Raw genomic sequence first — 16,315 nt, 5'->3', positions numbered from 1 at the left:
GGGATTGTTCACAACGGAAAGAAAGAGGGAAGTTTTTGTAAGACATCTGAAAGCTTAGAGCGCTCCACCGCTTCTCTATAGACTGCTGGGAACACACACACAGCCGAGAAAACTTGGTGCATGCAGAGAGTTTGTGTTGCTTAGGATTCACATGGTTACAATCCAGTGAACAGGCACACATGCACACACCTCCCACCTGCAGCCCCAACACACACACACACAAAGTCCTCGTTAATCACATCCCTCACAGCACTGCTGCTCCTGCTGTCTGAGAGGTCAAAAGTCATTGAGATGAGAGAGGGCAAGACAGAGACAGGCAGAGATCGGGACAAGTGTTTGGATACATTTTTATTGTATTTGTTCTGTTGTTTTTGTTTTCTCAACTGTAATGACAACATCATGTCACACATCACATATCATGGTCGTTTCTCTGTAGGTGGTGGCTGCAATAACCTACAGATTACTACAGAAACCTACTAACAATTTTATGTGACTTCATGCATACTTTATAGCATGCAGCCGTGACAAAAGTTAATGTCACTGTTTGCAATTTCCTTTCTGCAAAGATTTGAGATAAAAAGTGACATGATCTTCACTAAAGTTAGAAATATCAACAAACATACAACTGAACATACCTCTAGCAAGCACTTCCTGTAGCTTTAGATTAGATCTGCACAACACTAAGAAGAAACTTTGGGACATTCTTCTTTATAGAACTGCTTCAGATCTGCCATAATCTTAGGACATCTGATGTGAGGTTGTTCCACAGGATCTCTATTGGGTTGAGGTCTTGGCTCTGACTGGGCCACTCTGAAAGATAGATTTTGTGTCTCTGAATTGATTCTGTAGTAGATTTACTTAAGTGTTTAGGATCATTATCTTTCTCCATCACTCAGGTTTTTCTGAGCTTCAGTTTGCAGATAGTCATCTTCACATTTTTCTGTAGGATGCCTTGATTGACTTTGGAATCCATTTCCCCTCCACAATGGCAAGGGGTCCAGGTCCAGAGGAAGCAAAGCAGAATCAAAGGTGATGCTCCCTCCACCTTTATAGATACGTTTTCAAATTGTACCGCAGCTTTTTCCGCAGCATAGATATACTTCCCAACAGTAACTGACAAATTCCAGCAGTACATAGTGCTGTGTGTTTTTCCCCAAACAGTTCTACATTTATTTCACCTGTCCACAAGACATTTCCCCAGTAGTGCTGTGAAGTGCAGAGGTGGTCTTTGATGGATACCCTGTCTGTTCATATTGACCCATGAACAGATATAATAACCAACTCCAATGAATCATTCAAGTCTTTAGCTGCTCTAGCTCCAGGGTTCTTTTTTACCTCACTGAGAATTATGCAATGTACCTCTGGGGTGATCTTGGCTGGGGCCGTGGATTTATGGACATTTTCTCACCTGTGTTTTAGCCTGGAGTTGCTCTGTTTTTTCAATTCAATTCAACTTTATTTATATAGCACCAATTCAAAATAAAATAATCTCAAGGCAATTTACATAACAAAGCAAAGACTATACAGATACATAAAGAAAACCCAACTAATCCCCCTTGAGCACGCCTATAGGTAAACATCCTTTAACGGAAGAAACCTCCAGCCGGACCAGGCTGAGGGTGGGCAGACAACTGCCTTGACCAGTTGGGGTCAATGGAAAGTGGAGATGCATCAGAAAGTATTATCTATAACCACTAATCCTGTTCAGGGTCAGGTGGGGCTGTCCCAGCTGTCATTGAGTGAGAGGCAGGGTACACCCTGGACAGGTAGCCAGTCAGTTTTAGGTCAACGCAGAGAGACATACACAGACAATCACTCACATTCAAACCTATATGCAATTTACAGTCACCAATTCACCGAACAAGTTTGTGTTTGGGCTGTGGGTGCAAACGAGTATCCAGAGGAAACCCACACAAGCTCAGAGACAACATGAAAACTCCATACTGAAAGGGGTCAGCTGGCCGGGGATACAAACTCGGGACCCTTTATCTGTGAGGCAGCAGTGCTAACTGCTTCTAATTATCTAAAAATGAAAACAGTCATGTGAGAGGAACATCACACTAAATAACAGTCAAGACAAAATATTTAACAATTTTCATCCATTTATTCTATAGTTGTCTGTTTGCATTTGTCGCAATTTTATTAGTATTTCATTCATTAGTGGTAATACATTGTGTACAGTGCTTCTGTTTCAAAGGATTTCGCTTACAAAAAAAAGTAGCAACGACCGTCTGCAAAGTGGGGACTGGACAATGACAAGTAAGAGAAAAGGTTAGAGTTATCAGTTTAAATGTCTAAACTCACAAAGAAAGCAACACTTCTGTCTTATTTGTTCTTCTCATAGAGCTGCTTCTTGTTTAGCAGTAAGAACTAAAACTAGTATGAGGAGTTAAAAACCAGCTGAAGAGTTATGACATACCATTTCTGCAAGAAATCCTAAAAAATTATATTTCAGTTTGCATATGTTGACAAAACACTAATTAGTACTTAATGCATTTTTTAAAACAAGAGTTGCTCTTTGCTACTACACTGATAAAAGCAAGTAGTAGCTTACAGCAGAAAAATTAGTGTCACAGAAAAGGTAACGTAACAGACTTCCAGCATTTCCTTACTGTACATTCATTAAACTATGCCCAGAATCCAAACACCATGTCACTGCTTCATTGGCAGTCAAAAACAACAACAACAACAAAAAAAAAAACAGTAAAAGGCACATTCAATAATTATGTCCATATTCCCTTATAAACACCTAAAAATGATATGCAGATAAGAGTGGATGTAAAAAAAATAAACAAAGCCAAAAACTACACATCTGCATGAAAATGCAGACTTGATTTTACAGTGCCAGCATGCACAAGTGAACAAAAACTCATGGTGACTGATTGGATGTGTGGAAGATTTAAATTCCCTTTTGAAACAAATACACACAAACACATATACACACAAATCCCTCTTCACTATATAAAAACACATCGATGTAGTTTCCAATATTATTGCACCCAGGTTCAACAAGAAAAAAAGCAGCACAAAAAGAGAAAAGACCGATATTAATTAAAAATAATCTAGTGTAATTATTATGATGTGCTGTGCTTCAACTAAACAGACGTTTGTGTGTGTTCAAGCAGCCATTCTACACACACAGATTGGCACATGGCAACATGGAAGACAAAAGTGTGTGTGCTTGGCATTAGTACAAAAAATTCTTTCTGTAATCAATTAGGCAAAACAATACACTTTAAAATGTATAGCAGTTGCCAGATTGGGGAATTATCCCCCTCTTTAAGACCCAGTTAATTATTTATGATGACTGAAAAATGCTCAGGCAAAAGTGTGCTGGAAGTTGGAGGAATGGGTTGCCATGTTAGGACAATACTCACTTTTACATTCCAAATGCTGACTGTGCTTTGAGGCACTACCACGTGGGAATAAGGTTGCCAGATCTGAAGAAAAATTCAAAGGCTTGCAGGTTTTATATGCAAAGCGAAAAAGGCTGCCACGTTTTGTATTCATTGCACTTTACGAGACAAAAATCAATACTAGAGTAACTTTCTGTTCATTTGTCACCAATATCTGTTCCCCCCCCAAACCTGATCTCACATTTAGTGCTATTTGTGGTTGCATTATTAAAACCAGACCTAAAATGATTTTCTACTATGGAAGACGACCTTTTGCTTTTGTACATTCAGCATGCTCTGTCATTGTGCCACAGTGAGGGAGAGAAATGTGGAAGACATTAAAGGTTGTCTGTGACAGAGGAGAAAAACAAAATCAGATTTTAAAGAAGGCAAACCGGAAGCTTGTCATACAAAAAATTAGTCTCTCAAAAAGGCAAATTAACCTGTTAAAAAGATTTTTGCATACAGTTCGCAGAGGAGTCTACTGTAACTTACAGCCACTATTGCGGATCTGGAAATGTATTAGCAAGAATCGAGCAACTACAGTCACAAGTTGAGCAACAAAATGTTGACGGCAACTGGAAGGTGAACGTCTTTTCAAACTTAAAGGATAAACACCAAATATCAGTGGGTTTAAGCACTTTTCAAAACTGTAACTGCCTTTTTTTTTAATTATTCTAGCTTTTTTTTCTGTTGTTTTAGTTGGTAGTGAACAATATTAAGACAGAATTATTGATGCAGCTAATTACTCTAATGTAGCAAATCTCCCAGATTCCAATTGCTTTTAATATTTTCAAGAGCTATTCAAGTTTGAGGATAAGGCAGGTGAAAACCTGTATATTTCGAACAAATCATCTGAAAAGACTAAAACCGACAATGTTTTATTTAGTATTTGTGTATGTGGGATTGATTAAAAGAATTCACAGTGACTGTGCTCATTGTAATGAATGAGTCTGCCATGACTCATTTCTGTGTTTTTTAATGTTTATGAACAACTTAGTTCCATCGTGCTGAATAAGATATTGACTCATTCTTTGTTTATCTGATCAATTAATTGTTGGCTTTGGTCTTTTTATGAAATGTGCTGAGAGTAAAAAGTACAGAATATCATCAGTTTTATTCTTTCATGCCAGCTGGTAGGAAAACCTGGACTCAGATTTGTTATGAAGTTCCTGTATGCATGTATTTTGGAGAAGTCCATAATATAAGTTAAAGGTTCTTTTCTTTCTTGTCTTCACCCATTTATAGTTGTATCTGTTGGACTGGAATTTGAATGAACCAGCAGGATGCATTAAATTGTAATGTTATTATTTTAGCTCATATGCATGGGGAGATATTTGGAACAACTGACAGGATTTTGGAGATTTCTCACATCCTTGTCTTCAGCCAAACAGATCAAGTCTAGACAATGAAGGAACCAATACGGCTGAGAGCTTCACAAAGATGAACTAAAGTTAAGGTGAAACTTGAGCTGGTAAAATTCTTGTTTTACCTCCAGCAGTCAGGGGAATTCCAGACTTAAAAAGAATAATCTTTACTACAGAAACAGTCATAAAACCACCAATCACATTGCAGATATCAAGCTTCGTTTTTCTTTTTCAAGAGCTTGTGGCAGGTTGTTTTGGATGTTTAAGGAGTTCAGTGAAGTTAAGGTGCCTGGATTAGTAAATGGTTACAAGGTAGAACAGGAAATTAATAATTTCATCATGGATGGTTAATATCAGGTGGCTTGGGGACTGTTGGTCAATCGTGCAGCTCGCTTTAGGTGTGCTGTGAGATGAGGTTGCGTAGCTGTTTGATGACAGTATCAATGAGTTTCTGTCTCTCTCTGTCTGTCTTTCTGAACTGGGCAAAGACGTTGTTCTTCCTGCTCATCTCCTTCATTCTGTGGATACAGAATAGGTAAGGGATTGTTAAGGGGAACAACAAGAAAAGCAGAGAAGCAAGCCAATAAAGAGATGGCTAGAAAATAATTGTTTATGACTCCAGGAGGTTCAGGGCCCCAGCAAACTAAAAAAACACCAGCAGGATCTCCCTGTGCAAAGAAGGAACACTGAGCTGGTGCTTTCTAGAGAGGAAATAATGACCTTGACTAAGGAAGGACAACCTTACTGTACTTAACAGTGGATGGGATCATAAGACTGGGTCTGTGTGAGTGTGTGAGTGTGTGCGTGTGTGTCTGTGTGTGTGTGTGTGTGTGGGAGGGTCTTGTCTGAAGTCTTTACAGGAGCTAAACCACAAAATCAGGTTACTAGAGATATTAGAGATAATGTCTCACTGCAATAAACACCATCATGGCATGATTTTTTTTTCATTTGTGATCAGGAGTTCCATGCGTTTAGACACATATTACATATATTACACAAACATTTATTTGTTTCTTGTATATGCAGATTTTAGTAGACCTCTAAGTATTAATTATTCATGCCAGAATCCATCAATAAACACACAGCAGAGATGATACTTACGGCTTACATAACCTGTTAAAATACAACAGACAAAAGCAGCAGAGATAAAGCTAAAGAGATGTCAAGAAAAAGAGATATTCAGAAATCAAGTAGTGTGTTGATGTAGAGCTGCAACTAATCATTGCCGATTTTATTTTAACAACATTTGGGGAAATATATTAATAAACATATTATTTTATGTATGTATTAAGGGAGATATTAGGGACTAATATCAGAGTGAAAGCCAATAAGCATATTACATAAAATATTAGATTATTTCCTGAACATTTGCTATTTAGAAGACATAAAACTGTTCTTTCTTTATTAAATAAATCTAGTTAATGGGTGTTCATTGATCTAAATGCTTTTAGATCAATTTAAGATAAACATGTTCTGCTGTCAGAACGTATTGATGGGATTTGAACTTAAAAAACACACTTCCTTTCTGCTCTTTTCGCACTTGCACTTCATGAAATGTAACCTGCGGCCTTCTGCACCTCGACAAAATGCTCTACCACTAAGCAACCTGTGCCTTAATTCAAAACTACTTTAACTTATTAAAAGAAAGAAGTGAGGAATCATGGATGAATAAACTACTCACTTCTCCAGCAGGGCCAGTGCAGTCTGTGGGTTGACTCTCAGGTATTTGCAGGTGGCTTTGCCATAGTCAGCCAGGTAAGTTGACCAATCCCACTGGGTGAACAGGTCAAGTAACTGAATAAAACAAAAAGAGAGGAGCTGAGACTTAGGAAAAAAAGTTCATTTTCACACACTCAAAGTTTGCAGAGATTTCATTATCCATTAAACAGTGAAACAACAACTTCATCCATCAAGATTGCCAGCTCAGAAAGCCCATGCAAACACATTGACAAGTTGAGTAAGATCTTGTAACCAGTTTTACTGCAACTGCTCCAAACGCAATAAATATGTATTAAGATTTTTTTAAATAAAATACAGAAATCCTAAGATTTTTTTTACAGAATCAGTAAATCAATTATTGCTGGTGCAACACAAGCCTGATATTTATGTTCTCAACACTTACCAGATGATTGATTCACTGACAAATCTACTGTATTGCTCAATTTCTGAATATCTGAATATCTATCATCACCTGGAGGTAAATAAACAAGAGAGCAAATGATTCAGGCAGCAAGAGTAGGAATGAGAATGTGAGAGATTAAAGAAAAGAAGAGGATGGTGAAGTCTTCCTCTAAATGGCCAGCATTTCAAACTGTTGCATAACTTGCTGCTGCCTAACTTGGTGCTGCCCTGCTGAACTTTATGTAACACACACACACACACCCTGTAAGCCAGCAGACATACACACTGTCTATCTCTGTCTGTAAAAAAAAAACACACATGCACATATATGAACAGGGAGCCCCAGTGAACTCTGGGTAACACCAAACACACAGATCCAGAGAGAGAAACCATATGTGATCGAGGGATGAGAGAAGAGGAGGAGGGAGGGAGAGAGGGAAAGAGTACAGAGGGATGGAGCAAAACCACATGTGGGTAAGAGAGAGACAAAATAATAGAGTGAAGATAGAAAGAGGCACAGATGTAGAGAAATAGATAGTGGAGGGGGTAAAGGAAGGGCATATGAAGATGGATAGATAAGGGGAGAGAAGGGGAAGGATGAGTGTTAGGCGACGGAGTTGGGCCATTAGACAAACAGGAGGTACAAAGAGGAGCACAGGAGGACAGAAAAGTGAAGTGTGACACAATTTCAAAGTTTGGAGAAAAACATAAGGATGAGGTGATTTTGAAAGTTGGAAAAGGATATCTATCCATCTATCCGTTCGTCCATCTATCTACAGTATCTATCTATCTATCTATCTAAAAGCTTTTGTCATGTCATCCCAGTTTCACTATCACACTGTGTCTCTCTGGCTAAGCTAACCTGCAACACATCCGCTTTAACATAATTAAGAACAAGGTTGATTTAATTGATCAATTGGGAAGTAGGATTTGTAGCACATCGGATTCTACCTCATATATAAAACCTCCATATCAAATCTTTTTAATTGTTTAAATATATTAATTGGATTGTTAATAAACCCTCAATGTTTGGATTGCTGTTCTTCCTATACAAAAAGACTTAAGAAGGGAGAGCAGTTCAAGGTCATGGACTTGATGGTATGATCTGCTAGGATAGAATTAGCCTCTTCTGCAGTTTTTATATGTGAAAACTGTACTTATTTTTGTGCAAAAAAGAGGAAGATCTGACTGATTTTATAAGTTTTTGGATTTTCACAGGGCAATGAATGGAGGGGTTTGCAGAAACCAGATAATTACATGGGTGTTAAGTTCCTACTTAGGCAAAACAATCATCTAAAATTTGCTCAACTGTTTTCAGTAACTCTTAAGCGTGAGTAAAGAGGAAACCAACAGATTTCAGGTTGCTTTGGGCTCTTTCAAATCTGATCAGGCAGGGAACTTTTTAGCTGCCTGGGGTGGATTCCAATACTTTGCCAAATCCGATGAATTGAGATTTTACTTAAGATTTCAGGTAAGATGTTTTTTTTTATTTAAATTGCACCAACACATAGTTCTTGGTTTAACATCCATGTTTAATATTTTGGATTTGATTAAAGAGGACAGTGCAGTGCCTTGAAGAAAATAAAAAGGAGAGATCCAGGTAATCTCTCTCATGTTCGTGAGGGTCTCATGTACCCATCTCTGTTTCTCAGTGTCAAATATATTTATTAATAGTTAAACGCAGAGAAAGTTCCTTCCACGTGTCAGTTTTTAGGCAGATATTATGCTAAATAGTGAAGGTTTGTGTAGATGTATAAATGGGGTGGCTGTAGCTCAGTTGGTAAGGCGGTCGTTCACGGACCACAGGTTCGATCCCCAGTCCCAGCGATATGTCTAAGTGTCTGCCCAGAGACACTCAACCTCACCTCACTCAGAGACACTGAACCCCCAACAGCCTATTTCCCTCCCTAGCTGTGCAGTGCTGTTCCAAGTGCGGTAGAAATTGGGGAGGGTTGCGTCAGGAAGGGCATTCGGTGTAAAAACTGTGCTAAATGAACATATGGACAATGATCCGCTGTGGCGACCCTGAACTAACAGGATAAGAAGAAATGCTAAAAAAAAGAAAGGAAGGAAATAACAAAACAAAACAAATAAATAGATATATAAAGATGTATAAATAGATAGATGTATAAATAAACAAATATATGTATAAATTTATATTTAGCAGTGGTTAGGCTACAGACACTAATTTGGTAATTGTCTAGTTAGAATTAAAAAAGAAAAAGATGGTTTAAGGGAAAAAGCTTGAATTTTGCACTTAATAAAAGTGCTCTCTCTGATTGGGGCCAAAACCCAAACACACAAATGATATAGTTTTTAGAACCAGGTCTTTTCTTACTGGTGGAAATAAATGCCACTTCCACTAATAAATATGGATCTTCATTTAATCTTAACAGCTTTCTTTTGCCCATATATACATTTTCTTTTATTTAATTTAAATCATTCTCTTAAAACAACAAACAATCTTTGAAATGAGACAAGCAGGCAAGTGTATCTACTTACAGTTCCAGGAAGTCATAACTGTGTTACACAATTAAGGTGTAAATAGGTCACAGCTTTCAACTGAATTCACCTCATTTGTGTAATTCATAACAACAGAAAATGTCCTAAATATTTCCCATGTTCACCAATGAGTAAGTAAAACTAATGTTTCCTCTTAATCTGGCTTTTGAGAAATACAAGACAAATGGCTGAGTTGGACTTCCTGATCTTTCCCCCCTTCTTCCTCCCACTTCAAGCATTATCGCTGTTTTCTTTTTCCCTTCCTCCCTCCGCTCCTTTCACTTCTCCATTTGTCTCTCTCTCTGTCCCCAAGTTCACCCTTGCACGGCCGAGGTTTGACCTGCTAATCCTCCCACATAAACAAGTACAAACACACAAGAATGCATGCTGCATGTGCATGCATAAACAGGTGTCCACACACACGCACCCACATGGACCCCCTCCACAGACACACAAACACACACACACATAAACACAAACACGTAAAGGCGGTTACATAAAACAAATAGCACTTGGCTGTGAGGTTATGTGAACAAATATGTCAGTAAATTAGATACAGACACATGGGAGAGTGTGTGCAACCATAGCAAACACACAAACTCTGTTTTGATGGTGTTTGTCTGAATATTACCATCTGCCTGTGTTGTTTATGTACATGCATCTTGCACTGTGTATGTGTTTGTGTGTAGGGAATGCCAGATATAGATAAATACTGTAGCTGTGTGTTTAAGGGAAGGACGCATTAAGAGTTGTTTATACACTCATATGTGGAAAAAGATCTGCAAGCAAGCAATCTCTCCCTCACACACACACACACACGTAAGTTAAGTTCCATGAGATTTTCTAAGCACATATTGCTGTTCTGTACATCTACCCGTCTTTCCTTATCTTCCTGGTTTTGAAAAAGGAGAGAAAGCATGGTGACGAATGACAGAGAATGAGTGGAGATGAGGAGAGACAAGAAGTGTGAAGAAAAGAAAAGAAGATAAAAGAATAAGAAGATAAGACTATAGAAGGAAGAACAACAGACTGAGAACATTATAGCTGAAGAGGAGGGAGAATGAGAAAGCAAAGAAAAGTAAAAGAAGAGTGAGAAATGAAAAGTGGAAGGAGGTAAAGCAGAAGAGAAAGTAAAGGAGAAGAATGCAAATGGGGAGAGAGACAAGGGGAGATATAAACGAGGAAGAGCAGGTGATTAGAATTAAGAAAATGAAGGTGGAAGAAGAGCTATAGAGTATGAACAGTGCAAGAAATGACAATGAGAAAGAGCAGATGAGGAAAAGAGAAAATAAAAAGGAGATGTGATGAGGAGAGATGAAAAAAAGACTTCCATGGGTCCATTTTCTCCATCTTTTCTACTTTTACCTTCCGTTCTCCAATTTCTCTCACTCACTCTCTCCATTTTGTCTTTTAACCGTTTTTACTTGAATCCCCCTTTTCTCAAGCATTCTCTTAAAAAGGATCAGAACAAAGTGGAGAAGAGTGAAAGGGAAAAGGATATAGAGGGAAAAGAGACAAGGTGATGAGAATTGAGCAAAGACCAAGGACAGTGAAATGGATGAGGTGAAGTGGAGAAAGTAATAAGTGATTGAAGAAGAAGAGTAGGAAAGAAGAAGAAGACAAGTAAGAAGTGTAAGAGAATGAGGAGTTAAGTGAGAAAGAATAGAGAATGGAATAGAAAAGGAGAACAAGCGATTATAGAGGAGAGAGAAAAGCAAGAAAAAAAAGAGGAGGAGGACAAGGAAGACAAAAGCACAGGGAGTTCTGGGTGAACTTGAGGTCAGTAGGTAACTTTAAAGTAAGGGAGGTGAGGGTACAAACAGTAGGAGAAGTGCAACAAGAAGGGAGGACAGCAGGGAGGAGGAGGAGGAGGACAGGAAGATAAGACTGATGAAAATGGAAGACGAAGAAGGGAGAAGAAATAAATGAAAAAGCGAGAGAGTGAGCTTTCCAAAAAACAAGCCACACGCGATCCAGCAGGTCCTCCTGACACACACACCTGACCCCCGATTCACCCTTAAACACACGCAGAAAAATGGCAGGTCTCTCTTCACCTCTCACTGAACTTCTCTTCGTCTCGCTCCCCCTCTCTCACCTCGCCATGACCTCCCCGGCGCTATCGCTCCTGTCTCCACACACACACACGTGCACAGATTATTGCTTCCTCTTATTCTTCTGGGGGGGGGGGCAACAAAAAAACAAAGTGTTACCCTCACATTTCTTGTTTGTTTTCTCTCATTTTTCCTCTGCTAATGGGGCTCCTTAACCACCTCCACCCCCCCCCCCCCTTTTTTTTCTACTTTCTCAGATCTCCACTTTCTGTCTGTTCTTTTCACTCAATCCATCACTCCTTTGTTTCCTTCCTTCCTTCTCCATTTTCCCTTCCTTTCTCTCTTCTGTGGAAGTGAGAGATCATCTTTTTCTTTCACAGTCAGCTATCCTCCACCTTAACATTATCACATTCCTCTCTTCACCCACGTTTGCCTTCTTTCAATTCATTCTGTTTCTTTTTCAGTTCATGACTTGTTAACATGTTTCCTTTCCCTTTACTCATCCTATGTACTTCCTGATCTCATTCTGTAAATGTCAACTTTTCTTCACTCCATCCTTCTTATGTACCGTTGCACTTACTTGTCTTTACATTACCTTGTGTTTTGTTCCTGCTTAATTCTCTCCTCCTCGATCTTTCTACCTGTATTCTCCATGTTGTTTCACTTTTCACTTCTCCATCCCTTATTTCATTTCTGCTGTACTTTTACCTCTTGCTCCCCACTATTTTGCCTCCTTTGACCTGTCTTTCCCACTCGCTACCTCCTCTTCTTTCAAATCTCCTGAATCTGAGTTTTGTTTCTTTCAATCTTATCCCACTTTCTATATCCTGACACCTACACCTTTCACCTTAAGTCGCTCCTCCTCTTCTTTCTATCCCCCCTTAAGTTTCTATTAATTTCTTCTTCTCTCTTCTGCCTTTTTCACCCTGGTCTCATAATTCTGTCAATTGTTTTTCATCCCCTCTTTCTTTCTTTCCTTCTCCATCCATACCTCCTACCCCCTCCTTTCTCTCAGTGTTTAGCAGACTTGTTAATGGTTATTCCGGCTGTGGGCAGGATTTATTTGTTTGGGACCAGTGGGGAATTGCTGTGGTTCCGTTTCTAATGGCCAAATGTCAGGGTCACCAAAAATTCATCATGTTTACACCCACTACACACATACACAGGTTCTGATTATGTAATGATTCTGCCATGAAGAACTTTATGGCCAAACACCCAAATAAAATTTTCAGAGCAAGACTGTGCAAAGAAATTCTCACCAACTCGAAAAAATAACTTATTATGCGATTTTGCAAATTCTGCGATATCTTCTGACTACTCTTACTCTATTATGCTCCAGTATCCATCTCTTTCTTCATGCCTCTTACAACTCCTTACCTTACCCATCCATCTCCTTTACACATTTAACAGGAAAAAGAGGTCAAAGGTCACTAATAGCAAAGAAAATGGGTAAAACTTCTATCAGCAGCCATTTTGGTACCGGTCTTTGTATGGAGTGTGTTCTTTCTCCCTTCATCAATCACCAATGCGTTCACTTCACTTTCAATCCCTGCAGGACTGTGAGGAGTGAGTATTATCATTGATAAATCTGTTTTTTTTTTCTGTTTAGTCTTTAGTCATGAGAAATCTTCAAATGTCTCTTAGACCAACAGTCCAAAACACAATGGAATCAAATCATTATATAGGTTAAGACAAAGAGTCTGGAATATCTGAGAAGCTAGAGGATATTTTTCATATTCTTACTTGAAAAGCTCAATTATTATTGCTGACTAATTTTCTGTTGGTCACCCATGAAGCTTTGTCTAAAACAGCTGAAAATCCTCCAAGGCCAGACATGTTACCTTCTTACATACAAGTTAAAAGTTCAGAGGGTATCAGGAGTGAAGAAAGTGCTTCTGACTGTCTCTATGGGAAAACATTTGCTTTGACACCTGTCCATCATCAGTTGTCTCCCTTCTTTACCTTATTTTATCACTAAACCCTCATTTGAGTTCAAAGGTCACCACAGGCACACAAAGACCACACTGATGACTGTCAGTCAAGTCTCTTTCTTGCTGTCTGCCTTGAGTACATTTAAGGTTTAAAAGAAAAGAAAAAATGTTGTGGTTGTTTGTGCAGAAAGATAATGGTGGAGCAATTTGACACCTATCCGTCACAGTGGTTAACTCCGTCCTTTCTTCCCTCAAAAATCAATTTACTAAAAGCAGAGAAAGTGTCTTTTGTTTTTTCATCAGAAACATGTCTGTCATTTCTCTACCTGCCACAACCTATATCTTTGTTTCTCTCTGCTTACATATACAGCTTCCATTCTGTGCCAGGTTCCAGGGTTCAAAGGTCACTCAAAAGAGCTAAAATGTTCTTTTCTTTTGGTCACACAATTTTTTGTTTGAGACACATCTCATATGCCCACCTCAGTTTAAGACAAAAGTGTCAGGAGACAGACAAAACAAGAAAAACTGAATGTCAGAAAACTTTTTCCATTTAAAAAATTCTGGATTACTGTTACTTTCTACTGATTATTAAGGTTTTAAATTTACTAATTACACAAGTAAAGATAAGCTAATATTTACCTTTTCATCAAAGCTGTAACTAGAAATTACTTTCTTTCTTATTCATTGATTAATCAATAGCTAGAACCTATGATAATGTTATAAAGTTGCTTGTTTTGTCTGAAAGAAGATTTTAAAATTAAGTAAAAGCTGTGCTTTCTCACATTTGAGAAACCAAATGTCATTTCTGGTTTATACATAGTTAAATCACTGATGATCAAAAACTTCCCATCATTTTCAAAACTTTTCAACCTGCACTATTACAACTATGTCAGAAACCAGTGTGGTCCATTTCAGGAACTGACTGATAACCCCCAAGATAAAGGATTTTACACTTAAGCCCCAAGTCAGCTCTTGACCTCTGAGAGCAAGAGCTCAAAGGTCATATTACTGTGCAACATTGTCCGTCTACTGGGACTCTCATCTAGTTTTCTTAAACTAACAAGCAAAACTCCTTTTAAACTTTTTTCTTTTCCCAATCCCTTTTGTAGTTTAATACCTTAAGTGTGTCTACTACACTTGTGCAACATTTATTTTTGACTTGACATTGTGAGCATATAAAGGCCCTTTATTATTTCTTATAACTACTTACACTTACACTTATAACTACATAACACAAAGTTGTACCCTAAAGCTTGAACAGTATCACTTCATCTTGAACTATCAATGGAATGAAGCAAGCTTGGATTTTTATCGCGTCACAACAGGGAACTAAATATTCTTTATTACTGGAGGGCCAAAAATTAAATTAAAACCAAGGGCTTATATATTTGTACGTCTGCCTCCAGCCTTATTTCTTCAACCACAGTGCACTGGTGCCAGTAACCACAATACTGCACAACCTCCACTGTGATACTCCTTCAATGTACATACTGTACTTTAATAATCCACAGTGGGTTGACTACTCATCAAATGCAGGGTAATAAAACAGAGCAAAGTAAAGATAAAATCATGGTACACTATCAGTCCCTGTAGGGAAGTCATTTTTTGTGTTGTTCACATATGTAGAGAAACTAGAGGTCAGCTACAGAACAGTATAACTGGAGCTTGGCTGGATGCTCCCAATCTTTTTTAGACTCTTTTCTATACTAAGAAGCACTTAGCCAGTCAACAGAAAAAAATAAATAAAAAAACAGAAAAAGAAGCCAGAGAGTACTGATCTAAATGGAAATGTACCAATACATATGAACTTATTCTTATTGTCCAAATAAACTAAGCTGAAAACAGTTTCTGCCTCTTACAGCAGTAACTTGTGTGCTGCTTTAGACTGACACCCACTACACTCCAAGAACAACAGCGTCAAAGGGGCTTACTGATGTGGCCACAAGCAGAGCAAATGTGATTGATGATAAATAATGCAGCAAATTCATAGTTCACAAACAGTAAAAGTTGTTTTCATAGAGTTATGGTGTTATTTAATAAAATGGTTGGGTCTTGGGAACAAATTACTGAGACACATTAAATATAGTTTTCTAATTAATGCGTTGTCAATAAACAACTACATTTTATCAATCTAATCTTACTCTTGATCCTAAAAACCTCCACACAATGAGATATAGACAGATTCTGAAGCGGCCTCATGCATTTTAAGTTACATACTGTCCAGCAAACACCATTAAGTGCATTTAGGACGAAGGCTATTTGTCAAGAGTGCCAAGAACATGGTCCAAAACGACTTTTTATTTACATCTTTGTGTCAACGGCTTCTATGAACTCTGAGTTACCTCACCTACATAACTTATGTTCTCCAACTTCTAATTTGTCTCTTTAGCATTTGTCTTTTCCATAATCTCTATTCATTGTCCTTGTACCCATCGTTCTCTCACTTACTCCATCCCTCACCCTCCTTTCCCCATCCTTCCTCTCTTTTCGTCAGCAATGACAAAGAAGTCGTACGACCCCCTAAAGAAGTGAGATGGGTGAAATAGAATGAGTGTGGAAAAAAGTGAAACAAAAATGAGAGAAGAGTGCTGGTGGTTCAACCAGGGGTCTCCGCTGTCAATTAGACACTACACAGACAGAGAGGGCGCGCAAGAGACGTAGATAGAAAGACATGGGGTGGGGGAGAAAGAGAAAGAGAGAGAGAGAGCGAGAATTAGAGGAGGTAAATGAAAGAGAAAACTAAAAAAGAATGATTGGGGGAATATTACAGGACGGCAGGAGAAAAGGAAAGGAGGGAGTGCCGGAGGTCAGTCAGAGGGTAACTAGATGTTACAGAGGAAGAAGAAGGCATGATAGAGAAACAGGGAGACGATAAACGAGTGCAGGCTGAAGTTAGTGGGGCCTGCTGGGAGCTGCTATGTGCTGATAAAGCAAATAAAGACAGAATA

At 38.4% G+C, this 16,315-nt stretch overlaps 1 protein-coding gene across 4 annotated transcripts in view; it reads right to left on the bottom strand.

Moving 5' to 3' along the window:
* Nucleotides 1-2,084: 2,084 nt before the first annotated feature.
* Nucleotides 2,085-16,315, bottom strand: part of exoc6b (exocyst complex component 6B) — an 84,602-nt gene continuing 70,371 nt past the window's right edge. For all 4 annotated transcript variants that reach the window (XM_067524271.1, XM_067524272.1, XM_067524273.1 and 1 more), the window contains 2 exons: nucleotides 6,444-6,556; nucleotides 2,085-5,280 (listed from right to left, as the gene is read on the bottom strand). In XM_067524271.1, coding sequence (XP_067380372.1) covers nucleotides 5,157-5,280; nucleotides 6,444-6,556 — 237 coding nt within the window. In that variant the 3' untranslated portion in view covers nucleotides 2,085-5,156. The remainder of the gene's footprint in view (nucleotides 5,281-6,443; nucleotides 6,557-16,315) is intronic.

Source organism: Channa argus, chromosome 12 (assembly GCF_033026475.1).
Source record: "Channa argus isolate prfri chromosome 12, Channa argus male v1.0, whole genome shotgun sequence".
NCBI classification, from domain to species: Eukaryota; Metazoa; Chordata; class Actinopteri; order Anabantiformes; family Channidae; genus Channa; species Channa argus.
Note: the sequence above shows the minus strand (reverse complement) of the source record. Positions and strands in the feature narration are given on the sequence as shown.